Source organism: Pleurodeles waltl, chromosome 4_2 (genome assembly GCF_031143425.1).
Source record: "Pleurodeles waltl isolate 20211129_DDA chromosome 4_2, aPleWal1.hap1.20221129, whole genome shotgun sequence".
In the NCBI taxonomy this organism is placed as follows: Eukaryota; Metazoa; Chordata; class Amphibia; order Caudata; family Salamandridae; genus Pleurodeles; species Pleurodeles waltl.
In genome coordinates, this window is record NC_090443.1 from 1,810,426 (window position 1) to 1,836,781 (window position 26,356).

General features: G+C 42.6%; 1 protein-coding gene across 7 annotated transcripts in view; it reads right to left on the bottom strand.

Moving 5' to 3' along the window:
- Positions 1-26,356, bottom strand: part of CYP4F22 (cytochrome P450 family 4 subfamily F member 22) — a 234,995-nt gene that overhangs the window by 23,795 nt on the left and 184,844 nt on the right. For all 7 annotated transcript variants that reach the window (XM_069230348.1, XM_069230349.1, XM_069230345.1 and 4 more), the window contains exons 7-8: positions 9,708-9,975; positions 7,300-7,366 (exon numbers count right to left, since the gene is read on the bottom strand). In XM_069230348.1, the coding sequence (XP_069086449.1) occupies positions 7,300-7,366; positions 9,708-9,975 (335 nt within the window). The remainder of the gene's footprint in view (positions 1-7,299; positions 7,367-9,707; positions 9,976-26,356) is intronic.

A 26,356-nucleotide genomic window follows, 5' to 3' on the forward strand; every position in this document is an offset into this window, starting at 1 on the left:
TGACTTCATGAGCCAAAGTGCAGTATTCAACTCCTTGGAATTTTGGTGCTTGATTTCACCAGGGGTTCCGAGTGAGAAGGTCTGGTTGGAGGGGAAGCTTCTCATGAGGAACCAGCGATAATTCAAGAAAAGTGGTGAACCACTGCGCCTGGCCCACGTGGGGCACACCACAATCAATGTGAGCGATGTTTGCCTGAGCTTCTGAACCAGATACAGAAGGAGAGGGAGAGGTGGAAAAGCATATGCAACTATCACTGACCATTTCATCCATAGAGCATTGCCCTTGGACTGAGGGTGTGGGTATCTGGAGGAGAAGGCTGGGCATTTTTGTTTCATTTTGTTGCAAATAGGTCTATGGTTGGAAACCCCCACCTTTGGAATTACGGGAGTAGGACTTGAGGGTCAAGTTCCCACTTTTGGACTTGTTGTCACACCCTACTGAGGAGAGTTGGCAAAATTGTTGTGTATCCCTGGGAGGTGTTGCGCTAACACAAATGTGATGAATGGAACAGTGCCAGATTGTCTGTGTGAGACAAGACAACTGTAGAGTATGCCCTCCAGTTTTTGAACATAGTACATGGTTGTCATGCTGTCTATGTTTATGAGTACTACATTGTTGAAGAGACTAATTATGAACACCTTGAGTGCTAGGTGAACAGCTGGCTGCTCCTGGTAGTTGATGTGTAAAGATTGTTGTGTGTAATCCCAAAGACCTTAGACTGAGATCCTGGAGGTGAGAGCCCCACCCCATCTGAGAGGCATCCGTTGTCTGAATGATCTGTGAAGCCAGGTCTAGGAAAGGCCATCCCTTAAGAAGACTGGTTTTGTTCCACCACTGAAGAGTGGCAGGTACAGCTGTCAACCAACACTAGATCCTCTAGACAACTCTGTGCCTGAGACCATTGATGTGAAAGAAATTTCTGCAATGGACGCATTTAAAGACGGGAATTTGGTACAATGGCACTGTAAGAAGCAAACATTTAGTCTCATAAAACATTTTACTGTGACTGAGGTGAAAATGAGCGAGTTGTGTCTGAAAACTCTGTATTCTTGCTGCATTTGGGTAGGCTATTACTGACTGTTGAGAATGGCCCCTAGATATGGTTGTATCTGAAGTGGATTTATCTGTGGCTTTTGAAAATTGCTTGTGAAGCCTAGTTGACGAAGCAAGTCTATTATGGCTTTAGTATGATGCCAACATTGATTGAGGGTGCTGGCCTTGATGAGCCAGTAATCTAGGTATGGAAAGACATGAATTTTCTGCCTGCGCAAGGGAGCTGCAACAACTTGGAGGTATTGTGTGAACACCCTTAGTGCTGTTGTCACCCCACGGGGTAGCACTTTAAATTGGTAGTGCTGACCTGCTATCACAAATCCGAGGTATTTGCTATGCGCTGGGTGTAGAGGAATGTGAAAGTAGGTGCCCTTTAAATCTAACACTGATAGAAAGTCACCTTGTTGAAGCAGTGGAATTACATTTTGAAACGTGATCAGGTGTAAACATTCTGATATGATGTAAAGAATTAAAGGCCTGAGATGTAGGATAGATATTAAAAAGTTGTCTTTTTTGGGTATAAGAAAAATAGAGTAAATATACCGCTATTCCCTGATGTTGTAGAGGCACTGGCTCTATGGCTCCTTTGGCTAGCAAAGCCTGCTTTTCCTGTTTGAGGAGAGTGATGTGTTCCTGTAAAAGTTTCTGAGTGCAAGGGGGAATGTTTGGAGGTGTGGAATGGTGCTCCAGACAGTAACCATGTTGGATAATATCCAACACCCATTAGTCCGTTGTGATAGTTTGCAGTGCTCGAGAAAGAGCTGAAGGCGTCCGCTTACAGGTGTTTGGTAATCAGAGGTAAGGTGAAGTGAGTCACTACTTCGAGGCAGGGGAAGAGCCTCTAGGAGAGGTTGTTTTCCCACTGTCCTCTGTTGTTGTTTCCTCGATAAGGACCCTTCTAAAATCCTCTATGGGAGGATGAATGAGGTCGTCCTTTGTGGTAGGATAATTAAGTTTCTGATGCAGAGGTTTTGGAGGCTGATTTATATTGTGTTTACGAAAAGCACCACGAGAAGCATGGATTTGTAGTGCTCCCATGGACTTGGCTACCTCATTATCCTTCATCTTCTCAAGCACCTGATTGGCTTGTGGGCTGAATAGGTGATCTTTATCAAATGGTACATTTAAGACTGTTTACTGCACCTCCAGTTTAAAACTGGAAATGCGTAGCCATGCGTGTCGGCTTAAGAGGACACTACTGTTTATACCTCTTGCTGCTGTGTCAGCTAAGTTCAGTGTACAGCAAATAGAATTGTTAGAAATTGATTGACCATCACCAACAATCTCTTGTCCCCCTTTTCTGTGCTCCTGGTACTGGAGAAGCTGCTCCATTTCGTCCCAATGGGCACGATCGTATCTAGCAAGCAGTCCTTGTGTATTAGCGATATGCCAATGGTAAGCTGCCTGAGCAGCAACATGCTTGCCAGTGGCATCAATGAGCTTGCTCTTCTTGTCAGGAGGCAGAGCATCATGAGCAGCTTGTGAGTTGGCTCTTTTCTTGGCGTAAGAAGAATCTGCAGTTATCTGACCTTTAATAAAAACTGGATCCGATGGGGCAGCCTTATATTTATTTTTGACACGCTAAGTTATTATGTGTGCCCTAGCAGGATCCTGAAATATATCTTCTGCATACCTCATCATGCCTTTAAACATAGGCATATAATGTGTGGCTCTGTGAGATGTTGTGTCTCAAAAAGAAAGTTGTATTTATTCTGTTCTTTGTGAAGGGACACCTGATGGTATGTGGCTGCCCTTCCAATAAGTTCCTGAAAGGAAGTGGTATTGTATGGTGGGGATGGTCTAACTGGATAGACCACTAGGTCAGTATCTACAGATGGATCAACATCATATTGAGACCAAAGGTCTGTGTGAGAGGGCACATTATCATCCCCTGTGTCTTGAGTGTCATGTAATGAGTGGGGTGAGCTCTTTGGGGACATGTAATGAGTGGGGTGAGCTCTTTGGGGACATGTAAAGAGGATTGCCTTGAGATGGAAGAGGTGAAGGAATAGGTGGTGGTGGGGATGTACTCAGAGAGTTTCTATCCTTTCTTTTTTGCTTGGTTTGAGGCGTAGGTGTATTAAGGGCCTCTTCAAAAGTAAGTTGTTTAGAGGGTGAAGTGATGATAGATTTGACCAAGACTCGCCCTGTTCAAGGGTGAATATGAAACAGACTGCCTGGCATGGAGCTGTTACTTCATTTTATGAAGGATAAGCTCATGGGAAGTTGTTGGCTCTGAGACTGTAATTTTCAGTCCTTTCGGCTCAGAGGAGCTCTTGACTTCTGGTGCCGATGTGGTTGGTGCAAAGGCAGGCAATTTCTTTTGGTGTCCGGAACAGCCAGTGCCGAGTGGTAAGAAAAAGCTTTCAGTGCAGAGGCTGACAGTGGGTGGCTCTGTACAGAAGTGGAAAGCTTTAGTCTTTCTTTTTGGAGACGAGCTCGATGGCAGGGCATCCACATGAGTTTTTCAGTGTCTTGCCATGGCCCAAAGGCAGTGGCGGCCTGGTAAGTCCTCCAGCACAGAAGTGAAGGCTTAGTCAGAGCCAAAGGAATCTGTTGCATTTTAAGGATGGTATTGACTTCTGAATACGAATCCTCGATTGAGAAGGCCTCTTTCTCAGCAGTCAAGGCCTCCTGAAGTTGCTGCTCTTGTTCCGGTTCAGACATGGTGTCATGGAGTCCGAAGATATCCAGTGTGTCCTCAATTTTGTGCCTTTGCATTTTGCGATGACGGGCTCTCCAATTTCGCATGGTCTTCTTTGATCAGAAAGACTGGCAGGCTTTGCAGGCCTCCTCCTGATGATCCGGTGACAGACAAAGGTGCTGGTCGGTCTATGGGAACTATGCATGGCACTGCAGACAGAAATGGAAAGGAGTCCGTTCCATTAGAATTTCATTCCTGTGAAGATGGAATTGAGAAAATGGCAGCCTGAAGGGCCTTTATCCAAAGGTGCTGATCCTATGGAAAGTTTCTTTGGTTTTGGAACATAGAAGAAGGGAAACACGCCGTCAATGAACAATACAGACGAACTGGGAAGGTTTCCCGAAAGGAAGAGTCCCACAAGATGGTCCAGAACCCAAGCTTGTGAAAACATGACCAGACCAAATGGCAAATTAACAATGGAATTGGTGGCCATGGTCATTGCCAGCAAGAAGAGTCGTCATTATACCTCGTGACTTCAAAGACTTTTCAAAGATAAATAACTTGCAACCTTCTGGACCCAACACTAGATGGCAGCAGTAAGGAGCCATGCGTATCTAGAGCCACACATGCCATCCAACATTATGTTCTTGTCAGGCAGCTCAAAAGCATTCATTTTATTAACCTCAAAATGATGAAAGGCAGAGTGAATCTTCCTGGGAGTTTTTGACTGAGGTCTGCAAACAATGCCTTAAATTCACTAAAGCTCAGGAGCTGATCTTACCCTATCTTCAAGAGCTGAACTTACCCTATCTTTCTACCTCAGGAGCAAGCGAAAGCCCTGTGAGCCAAGTTCCAATACATACATCCTGGTAACATGTTGCTCTATTCAGGTGTGGAGGATAAATATATCTGTGCCATTATCACGGGGTCAAGGTTCCAGTGCCAGTTATGAAGCATCTGAAATAAGAGTGCTGCCTCCAGAAGGATGCCACACCCACAGACAAATACAGGGCTCACTGCCTCATCTGTCATATAGACAGAAATGGCCGGCCACATTCCTATTTGCTGTGGGCTCCCATGATAACAGTCCGAATTCTGATATATAACATGGATTATATGTGATGCAAGTTAGCAGCAGATGTGTAGACACCTGTTCTAGTGAGACTTTAAGAAAACGTGTTTCCATATATTTGATAAATTAATGAAATTTAACAAGATAAAGTCATCCTGGTAAATACCCTTCATGTTCATAAATAGCTTTTTTTCCTCGATTTAAATAATCTGGATTGGAACACCCATTTCCCTAATCAATTTTGTTTCCCCATTTTGTTACTTTTTTCCTTTCTCTCGGTTTTTTTATCATGCTTCCTGTTGCCTTTTTTAATTGTCTTTAAGTGGCAATACCAAACAAGAATTGACAAAGCCAATAGGTTTCACCTATGGGACAACTATAGTCTTTGTCAGGAGGGTTGGGATTGTGCAGAGGAGGCAGGTGGAGGTGGTGAAGAAAGGTGGGGAATACGGTGGTGAACAGGAGGGCGGTGGTACGTATGGTAAACAGGAGGGCGGGTGGTACGTATGGAAAACAAGAGGGCGGGTGGTACGTATGGTAAACAGGAGGGCGGGTGGTACGTATGGTAAACAGGAGGGCGGGTGGTACGTATGGTAAACAGGAGGGCGGGTGGGGTGGTGGTGGTGAATGGAATGGAGGGAGGGTGATGTGGTGGTTTTGGTGATGAATGGGAGGGTGGGTGGGGTGGTGGTATTGGTGATGAATGGGAGGGTGGGTGGGGTGGTGGTTTTGGTGGTGAATGGGAGGGTGGGTGGGTTGGTGGTGAACAAGAGGGAGGGTGGGATGGATGGTGGTGAACGGGAGGGAGGGAGGTATGGTGGTGGCGGGAGGGCAGTGGATAGTAGAGAGCAGGAAAGTAAAAAAATGTGCTATCAAGTGGCCAGAGCTGGATGCATCATGGCACTTTTTTCCCTTTTTGCTGTTGGGAGGAGGGAGAAGAAACCAATGTAGGCAGGTTGGGGGTTCGAGGAATAGTGTTGTAGTGGGTACAGTGGAGCTGAAACTGGGATGGAGAAGTGGATGGCACAAGTACTTGGTCCATGTTCCAGGTAAGGGCCAAACATCAGAAGAGGACATGATGCATGCCATGACCAGGGACATAGCTTGGGTGGGGGGGTGGGGGTTACACCCCTCCAGTGCTTAATTTGTGCTTGATGTTTCCGGTGCTGAGCACTGGCACTTATTTTTGAGGGTCGGTGCTTATTCTTCTGCCCCAAGCATTTGCTGCGAGCAAAAGTCACATACTGGGAAGATGGAGAAGAAAAAAACGAAAAAGAGTCAGAATGGGGGAAAGCAGAAAGCTGCAGGTGTGAGCTGAAGGGGCAGGGAGTGGCTTTAAAATTATTGAAAAGGCCCGAGACGGCTTCAGGATTACGCTGCCTCAGTATTCCATGTTCACACATTTAATGGCAGAAGCCGCGTGTGTAAGAGGAGGGCTTTGAGCAATGGCACGTTTTTATTTATAAATTATGCACTGCTCCCCTCTAACAAATGTAGTTCACAGTAAATAGTTGGGTACAGGTGCTTTCAGTCAGGTATGGTGAGGTGGCTGTCGGATTGCAAAGCATTTTACATGCACACACACTCGCTCTTTCTCGGTTTTGAAGTTCTTAAAACGGTTGGTTATTTAAACAATACATTGTCTTAAGTAACCTTAGCAATCCTCACTGATATCCCTACCCACTGCCTCTTAAGCCCTTCATGTTCTGCTTCACAAATAATGTATTTTACAGATTACATGCCAGCGTGATTGTTGGGAAATTTGAAGCTCACACCTCCCCAATCTTACTGACCAAGTCTCACCCCAGCCATGCGAAGCAGGAACAAAGCAAATGAAAGGGGACCCTGAAGCTACCCAATGGCGAGGAATGGACAGGCTGTAAGCCCCACTGTAAGTTAACAAGGCGAGACCTAAAAACTCGCGTTACCCTCTTCACCCCTACCTGGCCTTTCCTTCGTGCTATTTCTCTTCCTCGCATCACAGTCTTTGCTGCTTATTTCAAGGAATCCTGTTTGATGGCCCTCCTCTGCTGCTCCATCGCGATCCTCGTTCCCCTCAACACCCCCCTTCGTTTAGGGACTGTATTTTTTATGTTCATCTATAGCCCTCACTCCATCACACTTTTTCTTAGTTACTTTCTACTTATGGCTAATGCCCCTTATGTTTTCTCTTTACATTTGCTTATTTTTCTGTTTTTTTCCCACTTCACAGGTCATCTGAAAAACGGGAAAAAAGACTATTACAGGGCCGTTTTATTTCTAATTATCAACACTCTTCCCTTTTTAAATGTTTATTCTTACGATTTCTAATATTTCAGGGAAATGGTAGATATTTCTCCTCTGTATTATATTTAAACATACAGAACACAATAATCGATCCTGGCACAAGTACGTTTCTCGTGAAGAATGCTCTCTTGTGGGTATTATCGAACCCTTTCTCGGTTGGCTCACACAATTCTCCAAGAACTACAACCACACCTCCTAACCCTCAAAAACGATGTGAAATTTTCACGCAAATCTGTCACTCACCCTCAAACATGAATGTGTCCACTTCATCCCTTATCTCTTCATCGGACAGTCGGGTCCCGTCTTCATCCTGCAAAAGAGATTATGCACAGTCAGAGGCACAGGCGGACTTGGGAACCAAAAGCAGCCCTGGTAAAAAGTGCTAAACCTGCCCGGCTTCCTCGCTCTCCTCGTGCAGCCTCTTTCCATTCACCTAATACCCCCTCTTCTCCTCTCCTCCCCCTCTATGATCACTTTCTCTCTACCTTTCTCCCCCTCCGCCTCTTCCTGTCTCTCTTGAAGTCCTCCTTCCAATTCCAGCCTGCTGCAGTTCACCTTCGGGAACTTGAGAAAATGATGACAGAGGCACCAGATGCTGCCCTGGGCTTTTAAAACCAGCCTCCAATTTCTCCCGCCCACTATGAAATAAAAGGCCTGTCCGGCCCTGGTGAGAGACTGAGGGTGGTGGGAAACTGCACTTATTTAACCACAGACCATGACAGACATCACCAACCACAAACTGGGGGGGGGGTGCGAAAACCTCACCATTTGCTTTCGCTTAGTTATGGCAACATTGTGCAAAAATGTACATAACTAAGTAAAATACAAATCCGTCACTAAGCGCTATACTTTAGCACTAAATGGGTCCTCTTAATTTTTGGCGCATGGATGCATTTAAACAAGAACTCCGTGAACAACCGTCACTCGTGCTCTTGTGGATCTGGGGTACATTTTTTTTTTTACAATGAATTCCACAGAATTCCACCATTATCTGTACATTTTTTTGACTGTGAATGCCACATAAATACGTGGAATGGCGTAATTTCTGATATTTTGCGCAACAGGCCCAATGCGAATTTCCCCAAATTATGCGAATTACTCCGGTGTCATTTAAATCTCACCCAAGTTCATACAGCAAACAGGTGGCCATGCAAGGAATACCCGGATATTAAATGGTTTGTTTTGCCAGTGCACTAGCTGAAAAGGACAACGTGAGTGTTTCCCACTCCTCACAAGCTGTTGAACTTCTCAACTCAAGTTGTTTTGCACAAGGTTGTCAAACTTCGACAATAACAACTAAAAAAAAAAGCAAGCAGAAAGAAAGTTTGGCAAGCGGAAACCTATTTTGTGTGGAATCATTCTCATAAAATTGTTAGTGGGACAAATCTACTGCGAAATTTTTTTTTTTGCCGGCAATTGTCCTGCAGCTAAGTTTTGTGATGGGACAAGCTTCCCAAACGTTACAATGCTCGCTTCGTTCACAACCTTTTGACGGTCTGGATTCTAACTATCCATACTTCCAACAGCAAATGCTTTTTATTAATTATCGGTTGTGTTTGCTTTCGCTCTCAACAACTGTAACAAGACAGCAAAATAGTAGATTGTGGATAGCCAGCAGTGTGTGAGCACGATGCCCGAGTCCAGCACAAATTTCCGTTTTAGGTCGCCCGTGCAAGCACTAACTGTTGTAATCTATCTGTGGGCTTTTAAGCACGTCCTGCACACCCATCACTATCACTCGTTCATGGGCTCTCCTTTCACAAATTCTTTGCCATCATTGGTAAATGCTTTAGGTCCGTCTCTCCTTGAGGTGGTTTTTTTTTTACCGCCTTGGCCGTCAACCCTGTTAAATAGATAATTGCAGGATTGCCGATACGTTTGACTGCGAGCAAACTTCTTTTTCCTTGTGTCTCTCCTTCGCACTCACTGTGAGCAAACTTATTTTTCCTTGTGTCTCTCCTTCGCACTCACTGCGAGCAAACTTCTTTTTCCTTGTGTCTCTCCTTCGCACTCATGATCATGGCAACCGTGGTGCTTTGAACTGGCTCGTTTATGTCAACTGTTTTACTTTTCATTTTCAGTTTATGTGGCAAGAAAAGTCCAGCTTGAATCTACAACGCTAATAACTCTAACTCGAGCAAACACAAGTCCCATTGCATTGCAAATGCTTGTTTTTTAAGCGGTTGCTGGAGATCTGCTTGAAACTGACTGTCTAGCTCGAACTATGAAACTGTATGTATACAGCTTCTGCATGTGTAGCAACAGCAACATTTAACTTGTGAGTTTAGAAGTCAACGGAAAGTAGGTTGCTGCCATATTTTCTATGCCTTTTGTACGCAAAAGAATAACCCATTTACAATTTTGACGCGACAGTCACAATGCATGTAATAGACCTAAATCTTGTGATAAATATGCTTTTTATGCATAAAGAAATTGCAATTTCGCCTACTTTTACTTCCAGGACCCTTGCTTCAGCTCCCATTTTGGCCTCTGATACCAGGATGAAATCAGTAAAGTAACTGTACAATCTGGTTCACACCCTGACACAGATTTTTTCCCTCCACTGTCTAAGCAAACAGAACACAGTGCCTCCAAACAAATGCTACATTGCTTACACGTCCAGGTTAGAACAGCCCTCCCTTCTGACTGACCTTGGACAGAAGCAGAATGTCAATGAAGTCCTTTGGTTTGCCGTGCTTGGATCTCAGGAAACCTTCTGCCCCCTGCTCGCTGAGTGCCTTCCTGCGCTCCTGCACCACACTGTCAGTGAACTGGTGGACAATCCTGCAGGCACGCCTAAACCGCCTCCCACTGGCAGACAGGTAGTAGATGAAGTCCAGATGATGCAGCAAATAATGCTCCCGTTCCACCACCAGAGAACTGAGCTCGTAGATGGAAGCAATGTAGTCACTCGGCTTTCTGTCAAAGGAAAAAATTACTTAGACAAATATGTGAATGGGTGCTAGCCACATCTTTCCAGACTCTTACTTTCATACTAAGGCTTTGACTAGTATTATTCTTGTGCTTTCCTAAGCTTTAGATATTCTTAAACCCACCTACGTCCCACTTCTGACCACATTTCTAGCACTGGAACTGGCAGGAGAGTGAATGACAGTGGTCTGTTCTGCTGGCTGCATTGTGAAGGACCAGGTAGATCACTAAGGGGTGTGACTGGCGCTAGGTCGGTTGAGCCCCATTCCAACGGAAGCGGCCCGGCAACATCTGCGTGCCTATTTTGGCCAGGTGAGCTCCCCCCTCTACTACTCCCACAGGCAGTACAACAAAACAGTAGCTGGCCCATCCTGAGCACAGCCACGGAGCTAAGACCTCAACAAGACCTGGGCTATCTTACAAAGAAATCCAACACAACGGCTTCCAATAACAGTACCAAGCTCAAGGACTGCAGCAAATTCAGAACATCACAACTCACGTGTGTGCGCCACAATAATAAGAGTACTCGGAAGAAACCGTGCTGGTGCCCTCCCTCCTCAACCAGAATAACGTTATTCAACCTGTACATGGAAGGTCGGTGGGAAGGCAGCAGTAGCTTTCCTAAACCCTCCAACAGGATATTCAAGTCTATTACACTCTACGACCATACCTTAACCAAATACTGGGAACTCTGCTTGCTAAAACATCACATCAACAAAAGAAACGGCAAAACCTTATTGGAGCAAAAACCTCAAGGAAACAGTGCAAAATGAGATCAGGAAAGTCTCTCCAACCACCGAATAACAAGTCATGGAAACATGCACTGCCAAAGGACAAAAAAAAAAAAAAAAACATCTAGCAACCATAGTGTTAATATGTGCAACACCAGAGGACGTACCTTGTTTGCCCGGTCCAATAACCCTACAAAAAACCAGACAACGGCAACAACACCCACTCATCCGGTTCATTGAACCAACCAATGCAAGTGACAGAACTTTATGCAAGCTTGCCACAACAGCCTACCCTGCAGAAAGAGGACCCCATTGGGTTTTCCAGTTCTTTAGTGTCAAATTCTAATTACAATTCTATTAGCAATCCTCTACAGATTGCACAGATTCACAAGCCGCAACTCACAGGCCCCAACGCATCCCTAACGAAGGTGCCACAAAATATTTAATCCCAGAAAGGGAATGCGACACTGCCTTCGATCCTCACCCCAACACCACCAGTCAGGATGCATTACTGGATGGATCATGGTCTCGCTCACTCTAAACCTCTAGCAACTCAGACCTCATGCAGGCCCTGGAAGCTAAAAAAAAGTATGTCTAGATTACAACCAAACTCCAAAGCTCCCCTGTGGCCCAAGGTTCCTCGTTTCTCTTGGGACAAATCAACAAAAAGCAGAAATGAAAGACAGGGCAGTAGCATCACGACACTTACTACTGGGGAACAAAATATCCCCAACACGGGCAACACCACGGCCAAGAATGCTATAAGCCAATTCTGGAAGTCCACCTCAATACTCCTTCCAAAATCCAGTTCAACCTCAAACATGCCTTTAAATTATCATGAAGGAGAGGACAGGCAAAGCTTCCTGTCTGCTTATAGGTCTTTGTCTCCATACGAGCACGAGTCCCCTGCAATCGCAGGCAAGCAAACACAACCCACCCCGCATTGGTGGGAACGTTTATTAACGACTCTGCAACTGTCCTCCTCAAGTCCTAAATTTCAGTCAGACAAACCTGACGCACAGATCGACACAATGAACCTAATAGCCGTCCACATTTCAAGTATCACTCTAAAATTGGAATCTTTATCATCTCTAATTATAAGGGTACAAGCAGTCCACACACCATCACCATCGAAATGTGCATGCGGTTCGATAATTGATAAGCTGTCTTCGCTCCCGGAACTTGTGTCAAATCGGACAAGGCAGCCATCAAAAGCGAACCAACCATCACAAATCAGACGAGCAGCTTAACCCAGAAAATACGTTGTGTGGCCTTAGCCCTAACGAAAGAGATACACAAATCTTGTCAATCAAGCAGAGCAAAAAGGATTAATTACCGCACAAACTAGGTGGTTGTCCATGCCATGACCAACAAAAGATCATCCCCTTATATACCCACCAAAAGGCAACAGAAACATGCAAGGAGGCCAGATACAAAAATACACAACCCAAGGAAACATCCTCCAAATGAACCTAAACAATATTTGGCCAGAACAGCATAGTGGGCATGGGAAGTGTCTTCACTAAGGTATCAAACTGTCGCCTAGACGACACAGGAATTTCGACTACACTCTTAACAGTTTCCCCAGATAAAACACCTCAATGTAATGGTAACGTCAAAGTACAATTCCACAGACAAGAGGCTATCCAAGGAGAAAACAGCTGCAATCCCATCACCGAATCAACACAACAGAAGGGTCAGTCACGAGACACCCAGGTCCAAATAAACGCACCCCCGGTAGGGGAACTGAATCACAGGATTGAACCAGCAGGCCATCTAGTCAGGTGGAAACTCGCACATTGTTTATCAAACAAGGATGTAAGCTCAATCCCCCCCTTTCCCCTCCACCATCCAATTAGAGGGCTCGGTGAAATTACCATCGCAACAAAGAGCTAGCACACTACATTAGGAACATAACACATTGAACACACATCCCCCTGATTATCGATCGTCATCAATGGCCATGGCTGAACCATCTCTTTAAAGTCAGTAAGGGACAATCCATCTTCCTCAAAAAGTGTCCCCCACACAGGGAAACTAGATATTTTAACGAGCATTGGCAAAGCCAATAGGTCTCGGCAATCCAAGAGCTACTGGAGTTATCAATGTCTTTTACTCATGTGTTATGGAGTGACGAGAAGTGGATGTATGTGGTGTGGAGTTCAAATATGTCTAGTGTAAATATGTGGCATGGTGTGGAGTGTAATGATGCTGTATGGTGTGTATTTAAGTGGAGTGGCATTGTTTGGCAAAGGAGTGGCACGTAGTGGAGTTGAATTATGTGCAATGATGTTGAATTATATTGAGGGGACTACAATTAGGTGGGGAGAAGGTATGTGGGTTGGAATAAAATCGTTGTGGAATTGTGTGGTGTTGAGTGGAGTTATGTATAGTGGAATTATGTGGCATGGAATGCAGTGGATTTATGTGGATAGTAATTATGATGTAAGGGTATTATGTGCAGTGGTACTGTGTGTCATAGCATGTATTGAGTGGAATTATGCGTGGGTGATGTGGAATCCTGTGGTGTGGCTGTATGTGGTGTGTAGTGCAATTATGTGGAGTGGAATTATGTGGTGTGGAACAGAACTGCTTGGAGTTGAATTCTGTTGCATAGGTTTCTGTGGTGTTGAGCGAAATTATGTGGCATGGTGTGGAGTGTATTTGTGTGTGTTGCTATGTGACAGGGACTTATCTGGGGTGTAATTATGTGGTAGAGTGAAGTGTAATTATGTTGCATGGTGTGGAATTGTGTGGCATTGAATTGTGCGGTGTGGTGTGTGTGGAACTGTGTGACACGGTGTCGAATAATGTGAAGTGGAAATATGAGGCACGCTGTGGAGCTGATCTTTGGGGAGAGTAACTATGTGTTTTGGAGCCGAGTGGATATACATGGAGTGTAAGTATGTGGTGTGAAGTGCAATTATGTAGGTTGGAGTGTAGTTATGTGTAGCGGAATTACCTGGAGTTGACCTGTGTTTTCTGGAGTGTAATGAAATTCTGTTGCATTGAATGGTATTGTGTGAAGTGAATTCTGTGGCATGGAGTGGAAATTTGTGGAGATGAATTTGTTGGATTGCCATTATGTGGCATGGAGTGGAATGATGAGTTGAATTGTGTGGTGTGAAATTAAGGGATGTTGAAATGTATTGTGTGTAGTGAAATTATGTGGTGTTGATTTGTGTGTTGTGTAAGTGCATGGCACTTAATTGCGCGGCATTGTGTTGAATTATGTGGAATTGAATGCTTGTTGTTTTCAAAGGCCAGTTGAGTGAGGGGCTCAGTCTGCATCAGTTGGCTATATTGTCCAGTGAAGTTTGCGGGCCTTAGATTGCTGTTGACTTGGAATACGTTAGGCCCAGAGTTACCAACTTTGGAATTGGGGAAACAGGTTTCTGTCTCAGCGTCAGCTTAACATCTTGTGATCCTGCACAGCTCACTGTCTAAATGAAATTAATATGACCTTGTGTATTGCAGCTGGTGCTCATGTAAAGCGCTACAACCTCTTTGAGTCAAGTTTGCTCTAAAAAAACTGCAAAAATAACGATTTGGCAGTGAGGGCTCACTGGTCCCTTAGACTACATCTGAAACTGGGATAATCTTGGTTGGCGAGATGAGGGAACAATTAGATTTTATAGGGAAGGCTATGTCAGTTTAGGGCTTACTATTTTGGTTTGAAGAATCGTTTAGCTTTAAAATGCTTAATTAGGGAATAATGTGCATTTTGTTTTTCCGGCTGAACGGCTGGAAAAGACTGCTCGGGTTCGTGAAAATACATTGTTTACATTTTTCGAAGCACAACTTTGATAAGACCTGCACTGTGTGGAGGAGTGGAAGGGGTTGGTGGGGTGGATGAAAGCGCTACTTGTGGAAATCTGCAGCAGCTGCAAGCACTTTAAACAGGATTGTTTAGGTTAAAGGGATGAGCTGTGCATTGTTTACATTATGAAGAGGGGGGAGGGACTATATCATGCACGTCTGTAGTTGCTGGTTCACAGCACAGGGGTCGGATACAGGCTAAATGAGGTGTTTAACCACGCCTATGTTGAAAATATGCTTGTGGTAAATGTCCAAAGATTCACAAGGCTTTACGAGGAGCTGCGTTTTCCGACACACTTTAAAAAGCGCTTCAAGTTGTCACTTTTTGCAGTTTGAACACGAGCCCTCGGGACACCAAATGAAAGCTAATTATGGAGCTGTGGAAACCTCACCGAGTATCCCTGACAAAAGGTCAATTAAGCTGAGCAAGTAAACATGTTTTAAATGAGAAAATAAATGTGCTCAGGCTGCTAGTTGGGTGTAAATTAAATATCTTACTCTTTCCCTCTCAAATTCGGTTGATCGAAACATTTCAATGAATGCAGTGTTGTGATGTTGTGTTGTTCTGCAGAGTGGGGGTGCCATCAACCAATTTACAGTGCACTGCTCCACGTCCTTAAAGGCCTACACAAGAGTCTGTCTGCAGTAGTACACGTGGGGGCTGCGGGCAAAGCCAATGCCCCCTGAACAGCAACAAGGTGACTGCCTGCCAGAGCCCGGGAGCAGTGGGGGTCATGGAGGAGCCGGGCACTATCGTAGGATCAAATAAGCTGCTGGGAGAAGGTGAAGGGGAGGAGGTCGGGCAGGAAGTGCGTAACAGGCAGACTGGAAGCTGCAGTGGGAGAGCTCTGCACCTAAATCAAGCTTGTGAAGTGGAATGTCGGTATCTATTTTATTTTTTTTAAATATTGAAACGCCATGAGCCAGTTACAGAACGGAACAGAAACGGCATGAAGCATTCACAACTCAAATATCTCAGAACTAACGTGGGTGAACCATCTTGCCACCACTTTTTCAATAGAACATCAACCTAGTAGTGTTGGTTACCTTACATTCACCCAAATTGAAACACATTTAGCTAGTAAGAATTCAGTCCCAACAGGAAATGATCCCATGTACACTCAGTCTTTAGTTTACAAAATCCTGTGCAAGGGCCTTCGAGATCGAGTCCCAGGACTAAATGGCTTACTGCAGGCCATCTTAAAGAAGATGCAGAATTTTGGTCAGGGGTACTGGCCTCACTATTTAAAGAAGTTCAGGTAAGTAATACGACTGGCGAAAGCTGCTGGGGTTCCATCATAAATGCAATATACAATACAAGGGTTGGGACAGGGCAAACCCATCCAATTATAGGCTTATTGCCCGTATTGATTCTGAGGCAAAACATTACGCTTCCCTTCTACTTGTGGATCTAACATATTGGTCAAACAAAAATAACATTATCCCTCCGAACCAAACTGGCTTTAAAAAGGAGTGGGCACCATAACAAACATTCTAGCTATTGCCGCCTTGATCGATCAATGCAAGCAGCATAAGAAAAACCTACACCTCAGCTCCACTGACTTTAAAGCGGCTTCTGATTGGGTTAATAGAGAACTGCTGTGAAACAAGCTGAAGAGGTGGGACCTATGAGACTCCCTTCTGAAGGAGATATCCTCATTGTATACAGACACTTGGATTCAAATAAAAATTGGGCATGGCACAAGACTGTCCAGAAAGATCCCACACACCTAGGACTAAAACGGGAGTGTGCGTAAGCCCTTCATTTAACCTTTTTATGGCAGACTTTGCACCTGTTCTGCACAAGGAAACTCTCATCCACCCCACCTGGGTCCTCTCTGCCTTATTCACTTATCGTATGCAGACGTCATCATGCTATTTAATCAAACTAAAGTGGGACTACAAAAATCATTAAATGCACTTGCCTATTACACAAGATGTAATCACCTGGAGATCAATGTGGACAAAAGCAAAACAATGTTAGTTGGCATTCGACTGGAACGCATAGTCAGAATGGTCCTAAATGACACCTAGCGGGAATCAGTAATACACTATAAATACTTGGGCTCATATTTTGACACAAGAGGAACTTATAAGCAAAGCAATACATTGAGAAGAAGGGGTCAGCCTTAGTTTATGCCTTCATCTCCTTGGCAAAAAAATAAATAAAAAATAAATAAAATAAAGGCAGGCCTTCTTTTCATCCACTTTTAACTATCACTTCCAAATTATTGCCACAATCATATGTGCTTGCGTGCCGATGCAAGGCCTGGATGCGGCAACAGTGGACAACTCTACAGACCATCACATTCTGGTGAGCGTTCAATTTACCTCAGAACGCATCTCCAGCACAACTTTGCCTAGAATTTGGTCTCATGAAGCAAGACCTAGTCAGAAGAACAACAGTGATGAAGACCTGGCATAAGATCAGCCATGACCCTATACGCAAAATTGCCATGGTGAAGGTGGTCATTCTGCCTCGTGGTTTATTCTACTTTACAAACGCCCCCATTATACCACCCCGCTCCCTTTAAAAAAAAAATTGGAATCTCTACTGTACACACTCATTTGGGTCTTGGGTAGAAGGTACATTGCCCTAGCTAAGCTCCAACTTCCGCAGTTCATCAGGGGCCTAGGAGCCCTGAACTTTGAGGGATGCTTCCTTGTTGCTCAATTACAGTGGCTATCCCGGTGAACGGCATGTCACTACTTACTCGACGCAAGTACTGACACTGGACCTTTCCCAATCCCCATAATCTGCTGCTTGCTTCTGCCAAAAGCAGAACATAAGGCTCCCTGACCTCTTCAGGTGAGGTTAGCAAGGGCTTGCAAGGCTAGGATACTTTGATTATCTCAAACACTCCCAATGTATGCCCTCAACAGGCCCATCATAGGCCTCCCTTATGACTTAGGTTACTATACCGTGGGAGAACAGAGGACTTGGACAGAACATTCAGTGCTTACGGCAGGTGACCTCTATGCTGAGGGCCTTTTTATCCAATATGACCAATTGGCTGAGTAGAACACCCTCCCTCCAACACAGTTCCATTTGCACTGAAGACTCAGCCACACAATACCCTCTGGGACCTTTCGGGGGGAGAACTTGCAACACACCCGGTACTCCAGACTGTTCTCACAATGGGCACCGGCCATCATTTGATAACCTGGCTACATAAAGCTGTGCACAGGCTAACAACTCCTTCTCTCAACGCTACAACAAAAGTGGGAAGATGACTTTGGGAGGGTGCTGCACGACAAAGAATGGGAACGGGCCCTGGAATTTTCCTAAAGGGTCTCCTGCAGTTCACGTTTCAAAAATATACAATTCTTTATCCTGCACAGGGTCTACGTGACCCTGGCACAACTCCACTGCCACTTTTTGGAGACACAATTTGAGTGCCCACAATGCTGCGTTTAAGAAGTGGACGTTAAACACATGCTATGGTCCTGCTCAACCATCCAGGAATACTGGCATTACATGCACAAAACACTGCATACAGTCACAGAACTACCAGACGTTCATACGTGGGAAGCATGCTCCCTAGAGATCTACAAACGCAAGAAAAGTCTGAAAGCATGAGCCCGCTTTGCGAACTTGGTGCTACTTGCAGCCAAGCGTACACTTACACTTAACTGACACTCTCCAGAAGCCCCTCCCTTGGGGGCACATAAGAGGGCAATATGCAAATGAGGCGCAGCAAAGGAAGACACTGCACTACAAAGTAGGCTTTACAAGCAACCCATACCCTTTCAGTGGGCCACCCTACTCACACACATTTGCAAGAGGCAGGGAACAATGTCCTTCCACCGTGACCTCCCGAGCTCCACCTAAGCACATTAAGTAACTCCCTCCCCAGGTAGAGCTGAATATATTGGCACACATATCCTCTCCATGACTTTACACATTCCCGATGCATAGGCATCACCGTCACCCCTCTGCCTCACTTGCGCACCCACACTTGTGTGCCAGGACATTGAAGCCAGCCTGCCCGTTGCTCCCCATTACCTTTCTTCAACCCTTCCCCAGTGGCACTGCAACGCTTGCTACAGCAGGTCTACAGAACTCAGCACTTTGAGCCCACCAAGCTCAATGACCATTATGTCTTTAACTCACACCCAAGTTCCGACTGAGTTTCCGCTCAGATGCTCCTTTCCTTTAAAAAATATGTAAAATCAATGTGTGGTATGACGCCATATGTTAATGTTGAATATGTTGTAAAACCTAATAAAGATTTAAAAAAAAAAAATCAGCTGAACCCAAGACACTCTGAATAGCGCCCTTTGGTCAATGATCCAAAAGGATCAGCAATCAGATCATAATAAATATTTGTACACCTCCGTCAAACCACTGAGTCCAACAGAACTATGGGCGGCAGGCATGCCATACAAGGCCTTCAAAAAGGGAGCCAATAGGGCCACAAAACTACTGTTTCATTGAAGACCAAATCAAATTCAATGCCAGCTTGCATGCTTGGATGGTAATAAAGCACTACAACATACTGCCCCCACTGCCTATCCGTCAATTCCATTTCCGGCATGCACAAAACACAGCTTAATCTCCCTTCACCTGAGCAACATACCAGCCCTAGCATACAAACCGGTATGGAAACACTCCGGCTCAACATTATGCAGACACTGCAGCGAGTGTGAGGACGAACTCATTCGTTTGACCTGCATTTGTCCCCAGTTGTGTAACATTCGGTTGCAACTATTGAAGAGAAGCTTCAATGACCGAGCCATTCATACCTGCAGGGAAGCCTTGGTAGCGTGTTTCAACCCAGGAGACCCGCACTTAAACTGCAAATTTATCGAATTTTTGGCACTCGAGTTTTCTGGAAACCTTAGAGTCGCCTAACTTTCATCAGCTCGACCTGGTTACACTTTCAGTGGAGAGAAGCCTGCAGCAGCTCGACCTCAGTGAGCAAACCTGAGGTCAAGCCATTTTGAACCTCCGACATGGGGTGTATTTATGACGAAATGAGCCCACTGCGTCAGCCCAATAATGGCATTAACTTCTATGCCAAAATTAATATACAGCTACCTGGATTAACATAAGACATTAAACATCGTTCCACCTATGAATGCGCTTCACCAGCCCCTATGAAAGAACGCATTAATACACGTTTCCAATGTTGGAAATAGGAATGTCTGAAATTGGATTGTAGTGTATTTAGACAGCTTATTTCAACCTCTATTCACTTGTAAACTATGTTGCAGCCTTAGTCTATTAACTGACACTAGGAGGAATATTCGTAGGTAACAAGCACAGTAATTTGCCACAAGGGTTTTTAGACCCACTTTAAAGACATTTCTAAATTTTACTGAACCAAAGTTTTAATCTGTAAAGATGGTATGGTCTTAAGTAATTGACAAAATAACTAATAAACTTGATAAATATTCCCAATATACAGCCCAAGTATCCTGGCAGGTCATGGATAACGTGTCCTCCTTATTACAAGCTCTGCAGGATATAATGCAATTGTAGTAAAGCAAACTGGATATCCGTCACGTTTGTGACAGAGCACTTCATCCACCAAACTGTAAATCAAGCCCTTTGTCTCTGATGAAAGGCGAATAAGGTTTGTGTTCATTTAAGAGAGCCATTTTATCTCTAGAAAAGGAATATTCACAGCTCAAAAAATAATCTTCCAAAGATATATAAATAAATTGAGTGGAAAGGGGAGGAATACTGGTTCTTGGGTCGGTGGTACTGGCATAAAATGAAGACGCTATGCACTAAAATCAGTCCAAGATGATTTTCTCCTTCAGTGCAAAGTGGGTGAATGTGGTAAAGTGTAGACATACAACAGTTTGTGCTGGGATCTCATGGTATCGGTGTAGGTGTCAGCCCTGGGGCAATCCTCCATTTTGGCAAAAAACACAATACTTAGTGGTATACTGGGCACATTATATGTGAGATTTGACAACGGAAAGATTGGATTTGTGACATTACTATCGTAATTGAGGCTAAAAAGTATTGCCATAGACACTGTGCTGAAGAATACTGTGCAGAGAATCTTTTCCTGTTCATTGTTCCTGCTGACACGCCAGAGCACAGTTTTGCATAATGTGTATTATGACAATCAGTGTTGCCAGTTGTGACTTTCACAGTGACAACTTTTTCATCTGCCCATGACTGTCTTTTAGAGCATATGCATTGCTGGGTTTACTTCTCTTGAACAGAACACATGAATTAACAAGTGTCCAAGGTCACAGTCGGCGAATGGCCACATATCTAGTGTGTGGTCAACTGGTAGAACAAGAATACTGTGGTAATAAATTGATGTGATTAAGCATGGGGTACCACATATAAGATGCAGTGGGCCAAAGAGAAGACATGAAAAATTCTTATTTCACTTGCTGGGCACTGCCAATCAGGCAAGAAAAGAACCGTTTTAGTGTTATCCCACCAACATCAAGTGACACAACCAAACTACACAGAAAAAGACAAGTAACTAAGAGAAGGAGGTTGAGGAGGGCAGAATTCAATTTTCCCTTATAGAAAAAATACCAATGAAGCTAGTCAATGTTTTCAACGTAAACAGCATAGAGGTGTTATTCAGCTTCAGAATCTTTAGGGGCTATTTTCAGCATGTTGTGAGTGGTCTCAGAGCAGATTGGGAAGGATCCATCGGGTCCCAAAGGGGCAGATTTATGCAGACGTGGGACAGTTTATGGCACAAGGAAGGGATCTTTTGTGGGAAACTTTGGAGCAATTTCATAACCATTGCCGAGCAAGTTCATCCAAACAGCGATGACCATTTCATTGCTCGTGAGAGCATCTCAGATGTTTTAAGATAATTACTCAATGATTTCTAATGTTTTTCAGGACCGAACAAGCTGTAACTAAATTGCTCTCCTCCCTGTACACAAAATTTAAGTGAAAACTGTTCCATAAAACCATCAAGTAACCGCCTCTCTTAAGAAATATCCACTAACAAAGAATGAACCAGGCGGACTATAAAATATAATAAATCTGATCACAATATTTGAATATTACTTTTAGTGGCTCTTGCTCTGAGAGAAAGGAAAATAAAATCACCAGGTGTGTATGTATGTATATATATATATATATATATATATATATATATATATATCCAGAAAAATGGTGTATTTAAATCGCACACCAAGGGCTGCACATCATTCAATACCAGCTGGTAAAATACTCAAAAAACCCACTTATTATCGATAAATTCATCGGCTGCTATTTATTGAAAAAGGATTAGATTGCAGGTAAATCACACCAGCAAAAGTTGGTACAAAAAGCACAAAAAAAGAGATCGACAATGTGCCCACCATTCAAAAGACACACACGCTGTCCCAACCAAATGTCTACGCGTTTCGGCCGAAGCCTTCAACAGGACATTGGCAGACATTTTACACTCAACTATTTAAACCATATAGTCCTTCTTTGATGTTCATTGCATAGCTCAAGAGAAGTGCAAATGGAGCGGCCATTTTATAACGTCACAATTTTAACTTAAAAATGAGAAACTCCTAATCCTGTGCATGTTTTGAAATAAACTATAAACTAAAAATGTGACATTATATATTTCTCTCATATTATAATACATTATCACAAATATAGTCTGGTCACCTGTGAACACTAAAAAATTAATTAATTGTAATCACAGTCTACAATTCTTGAATACAAAACAAATCCCATGTATGCTATTTTTTTCTCTTTCTCTTTTTCAATTTTCATTTTTCCTTTTTCCTTTTACTCTTGATATCCACATATTGCCCACTTATACCTAATAATTTTAATTTTAATTTTAGTTTTAATTTTAAAAGCATGATATATAAATGTAATTAATTAATAATATAAATATATAAATATATAAATATATGTACTGCCAATTGATTGCAATACATCCACTTCATATACAGGCTATAAATAGATGACAAATGATGACAAATAAATAGAGTAAATTCAGTCAATTCTAAAAATACAAACTAAAATACAGGTAAAAGCGATTTCAACGTGGAATAAATAAATAAATGGATATTCATCATCATAATTCATTAAATTAGTCATAGTCCTATAAATTAATATATTCTAAAAGGAATCTGAAGAGATTAATTAATAGATCCATATCATAGGTCAAATTGTTATCGATTAGGAAATTGTAAATAAACCCCACAAATTCAGCAACAGGAGAATGTATATGTGCGCCGCTATCCTCCCCAAGGACCTATGCAACAGTATAGGAATAAAATAGATGAGTATAACACCCTAAAAGTGAATAAATTATTAATAAAAAATTATTACCAAAATACACTAAGTTTAAATCCGGCAACATGCTAATAATAATAATAATAACAATAATGATAAAGTCAATCAGTAAGGTTCCAAACAAAACACAATATTCTAAAAAAGTCTTCAATTTCATTTCATGTTTTCTATTGGACAAAATCTATGTGTGATAAAATGTTAAAAAAAGTGTATATATCTGTATGGGAAAATCTAAAAACTTAGATGTACATGAAGCTCTGCGTCCAAGTTGTGACCCCAAGGGTGTTCTGTACCTAAAAGTAAAATAGTTTTGGACTCCATTTGTCTCAAATGTGCAATTCTATTGCCTCCTCGGGGATGGGCCGCAATGGTTTTAACACCATAAAATGCTAGGGAACTACAGTTACCTTCATGTACATCCCAAAAGTGTTTAGCTAAAGGATAAGATGGATCATGATTCTTAATGGCTCTGAGATGTTGCAGGAACCTGACTTTCAGTTTATGAATGGTACTGCCAACATATTTTTTGCGACACCCACATTCAATGACATATACAACGTATTCAGTTTCGCATGTGATACGTTCAGTTATGTCACAAATTTTTCCTTCGAACGTGGTGTATGTCTGAGTATTCTGTGCATACAAACAAGATTTACAATGTCCACATTTCCAAAAGCCCAAGCTTTTTTTAGCCAACCATGACATGTTAGTTTTGGGACTCTGAAATAGGCTTCTGGTAAGATGGTTACCCAAAGATTGAGTTTTGCGATATGTGATACATGGATGTGGACCTATACTGTCCTTGATGGCAGAATCATGTCTCAAAACTTGCCAATTTTTCTGTATGATATTATTTAAATGCGAATGTTGAGAATTAAACTCTAAGAACAGTCTAGGTGATGATACCTTATTTTGCTCTTGATTATGAATGTTATCAGGCTTGAAAAGCAATTTTTCTCGAGACATATTCAAGACCCTCAAGTGTGCATCTTTAAGGATCTTCAAAGGATATCCTCTCTCTAAAAATCTCTGTGTCATCGTCATGATTTCAGTCTTGAAGCAATCATCATTAGAACAGATTCTACGAGCCCGTAAAAATTGACTATATGGAATACTCTATTTCAAAGCTTTTGGATGACCACTATTGCCATGCAAGATTGAATTACAGGCTGTTGGTTTACGGAAAACGGTTGTCTGTAAGACATCTTTTTCAATAGAGATCTGGACATCAAGAAATTCTATAGTTTGTGCACTATATTTCAAGTCTAAGTGAATGTTCAGCTCATTGTTGTTCAAGATATCAACATATTGTTTGAGAGAAATCTCGTCACCATCCCAGATAAGAAAGAGATCATCAATATATCTGACCCATAGTATCACTTGTTCCATGTATTTACCATTAGAGTCAGACCAAGCTATCTCCTTTTCCCACCAGCCCATGTAAAGGTTGGCGTACGTGGGAGCAAATGAAGCTCCCATTGCAGTCCCTTGTTTCTGCAAGTAATGTTGATTGTCAAATAGAAAGGCGTTGTGGGTGAGGCAAAATCTTAACATGCTAATTAGCATGTTAGTATGTTGAAGAAATTCAATTTTACGAGTGCCCAAGAAGTGACAACATGCTTGAATGCCAAATTCATGCTTGATGGAAGTGTATAATGCAGTCACATCCATGGTTACCAATAGATAGTTGGGTTGCCATGGAACATTGTGAATCTTAGCAAGAAAGTCATTGGTGTCTCGAAGATAAGACGGCAATTCGGTGACAAAAGGACATAAGAAAAGGTCCAAGAAACGGGAGGTATTTTCTAATAGGGATGAGTTCATACTCACTATAGGGCGACCTGGAGGATGTTTTGTATTTTTATGAATCTTTGGTAGAAAGTAAATACAAGGGATTCTAGGAAACAAAACTTTGAGATAAAGATATTCATTTTGGTCAATTAGCCCTTTAGTGTGCCAGCTATCAAGCATCTCCCAGTAGATGGTTTGATATTCATTAGTAGGATTAGTAGTTAGTTTTTGATAATGTTGTTTATTGGAAAGTTGATGATTAGACTCCTTCATATAGCTATTAATATCCATAATAACAATATTCCCTCCTTTATCGGAGGGTTTGATGATAATTGTGTTATTGGATTTAAGCTCATTTAGATCTTTCCAATCTGAGGCTGAGAAATTCACTGTTTGGGCTTTTTTCATTTTAACCCTTTTCCAATCATTCCGAAACCGATCAACGTCATCAACTACCAATTCATAGAACAAATCAATCATATTACCAGTCGGTAATTGAGGATTAAATCTGCTGGAGGGCTTAAGCCTACTGGCAACGGTCTTATTAGTAACAAATCCCATATCAGTCAAAGTGTTATTGTCTTCACCTATATCATTGCTAACATCATCCAAACAACCCAACCTGCCAATTTCTACTAAATCAGGCGCTTCATTGACATGAAAACCAGATAAAGTGTCTACATTAATGTTGGAACAAGATGTAGTGGCCTGTGTTGTCTTGGAAAAATATTTCAACAGCCGCAACTTACGTGTATATTTATACAATTCTATTCTGGTGTCAACATAATCCCAATGATTATCAGGACAAAAACTTAATCCTAAATTTAGAATTCGCTCCTGATTAGAGGTGAGCTGTACTTTAGAGATATTTACAATGATATTGGAATTGTCAGATCGAAAGGTCCTCTCTAGTCTTGATATTTGTGATTTCTGCCTCTTCCCCCTCCGCGTCTTGAACCTCCTCGACTTCGTCCTCGACCTCTGTTTGATTGTGGCGTGATTGATCGTAGTAGTCTCATTTCCCCGTGAAAATCCAGTTTATTAGCAGAATATATATATATGCACACACACACACATATATAACTATACACACACATTATATAGATATATATATACACACACACACTTTATTTATATACGTATATGTACACACCCCACACAAACACATATATTCACAGAAAATAAACAAAGGTTAGAGGGACGTTATAGTTAGGCTCACATACAAAACCACAGAAATTCACTTGTTAGAGTTATCTCAAGTAACTATAAAACTCGCGGCCCCGCCATGCTCAGTTTTTTTTCGTAATTTTCTTTTTACTGCAACTATTACATTGATATTATCAGTGGTGTTATCCAGGATGTCATGAGTGCTGTAATTTGTGGGATAATTAGTAGTGCATAGCGAGGGCGATAGTTACAGTTATCTTAGGGCACAAGTTATAGTAACTTGAGATAATTAACTATAACAGGTGAATTTCTAAGGTTGACTTTCTTATGGTCCCCAAGAGTGCAGAATTAATACACACTGTACTGGAGCACTCGACATGAGTCCCAAGGGTAAGTAGGGACCTATGTGTGTCCCTCCCTGAAGAGTGAATGTTGATTTAGCAGCCCTCTGCTTCATAGTACAAACATACTGTCCCCCCCTCTTGCTTCCCAGGTGCCCTGTTCATCCGATAATGCTAATATTTATCATTACAAGGAGCATAAACTCTTTTCAAAAGAAAACTGTTGTTCCTTAGTATTAATCTTTTCACTTCTGTCAGATACTCTAGTCACGTACAAATTAAAT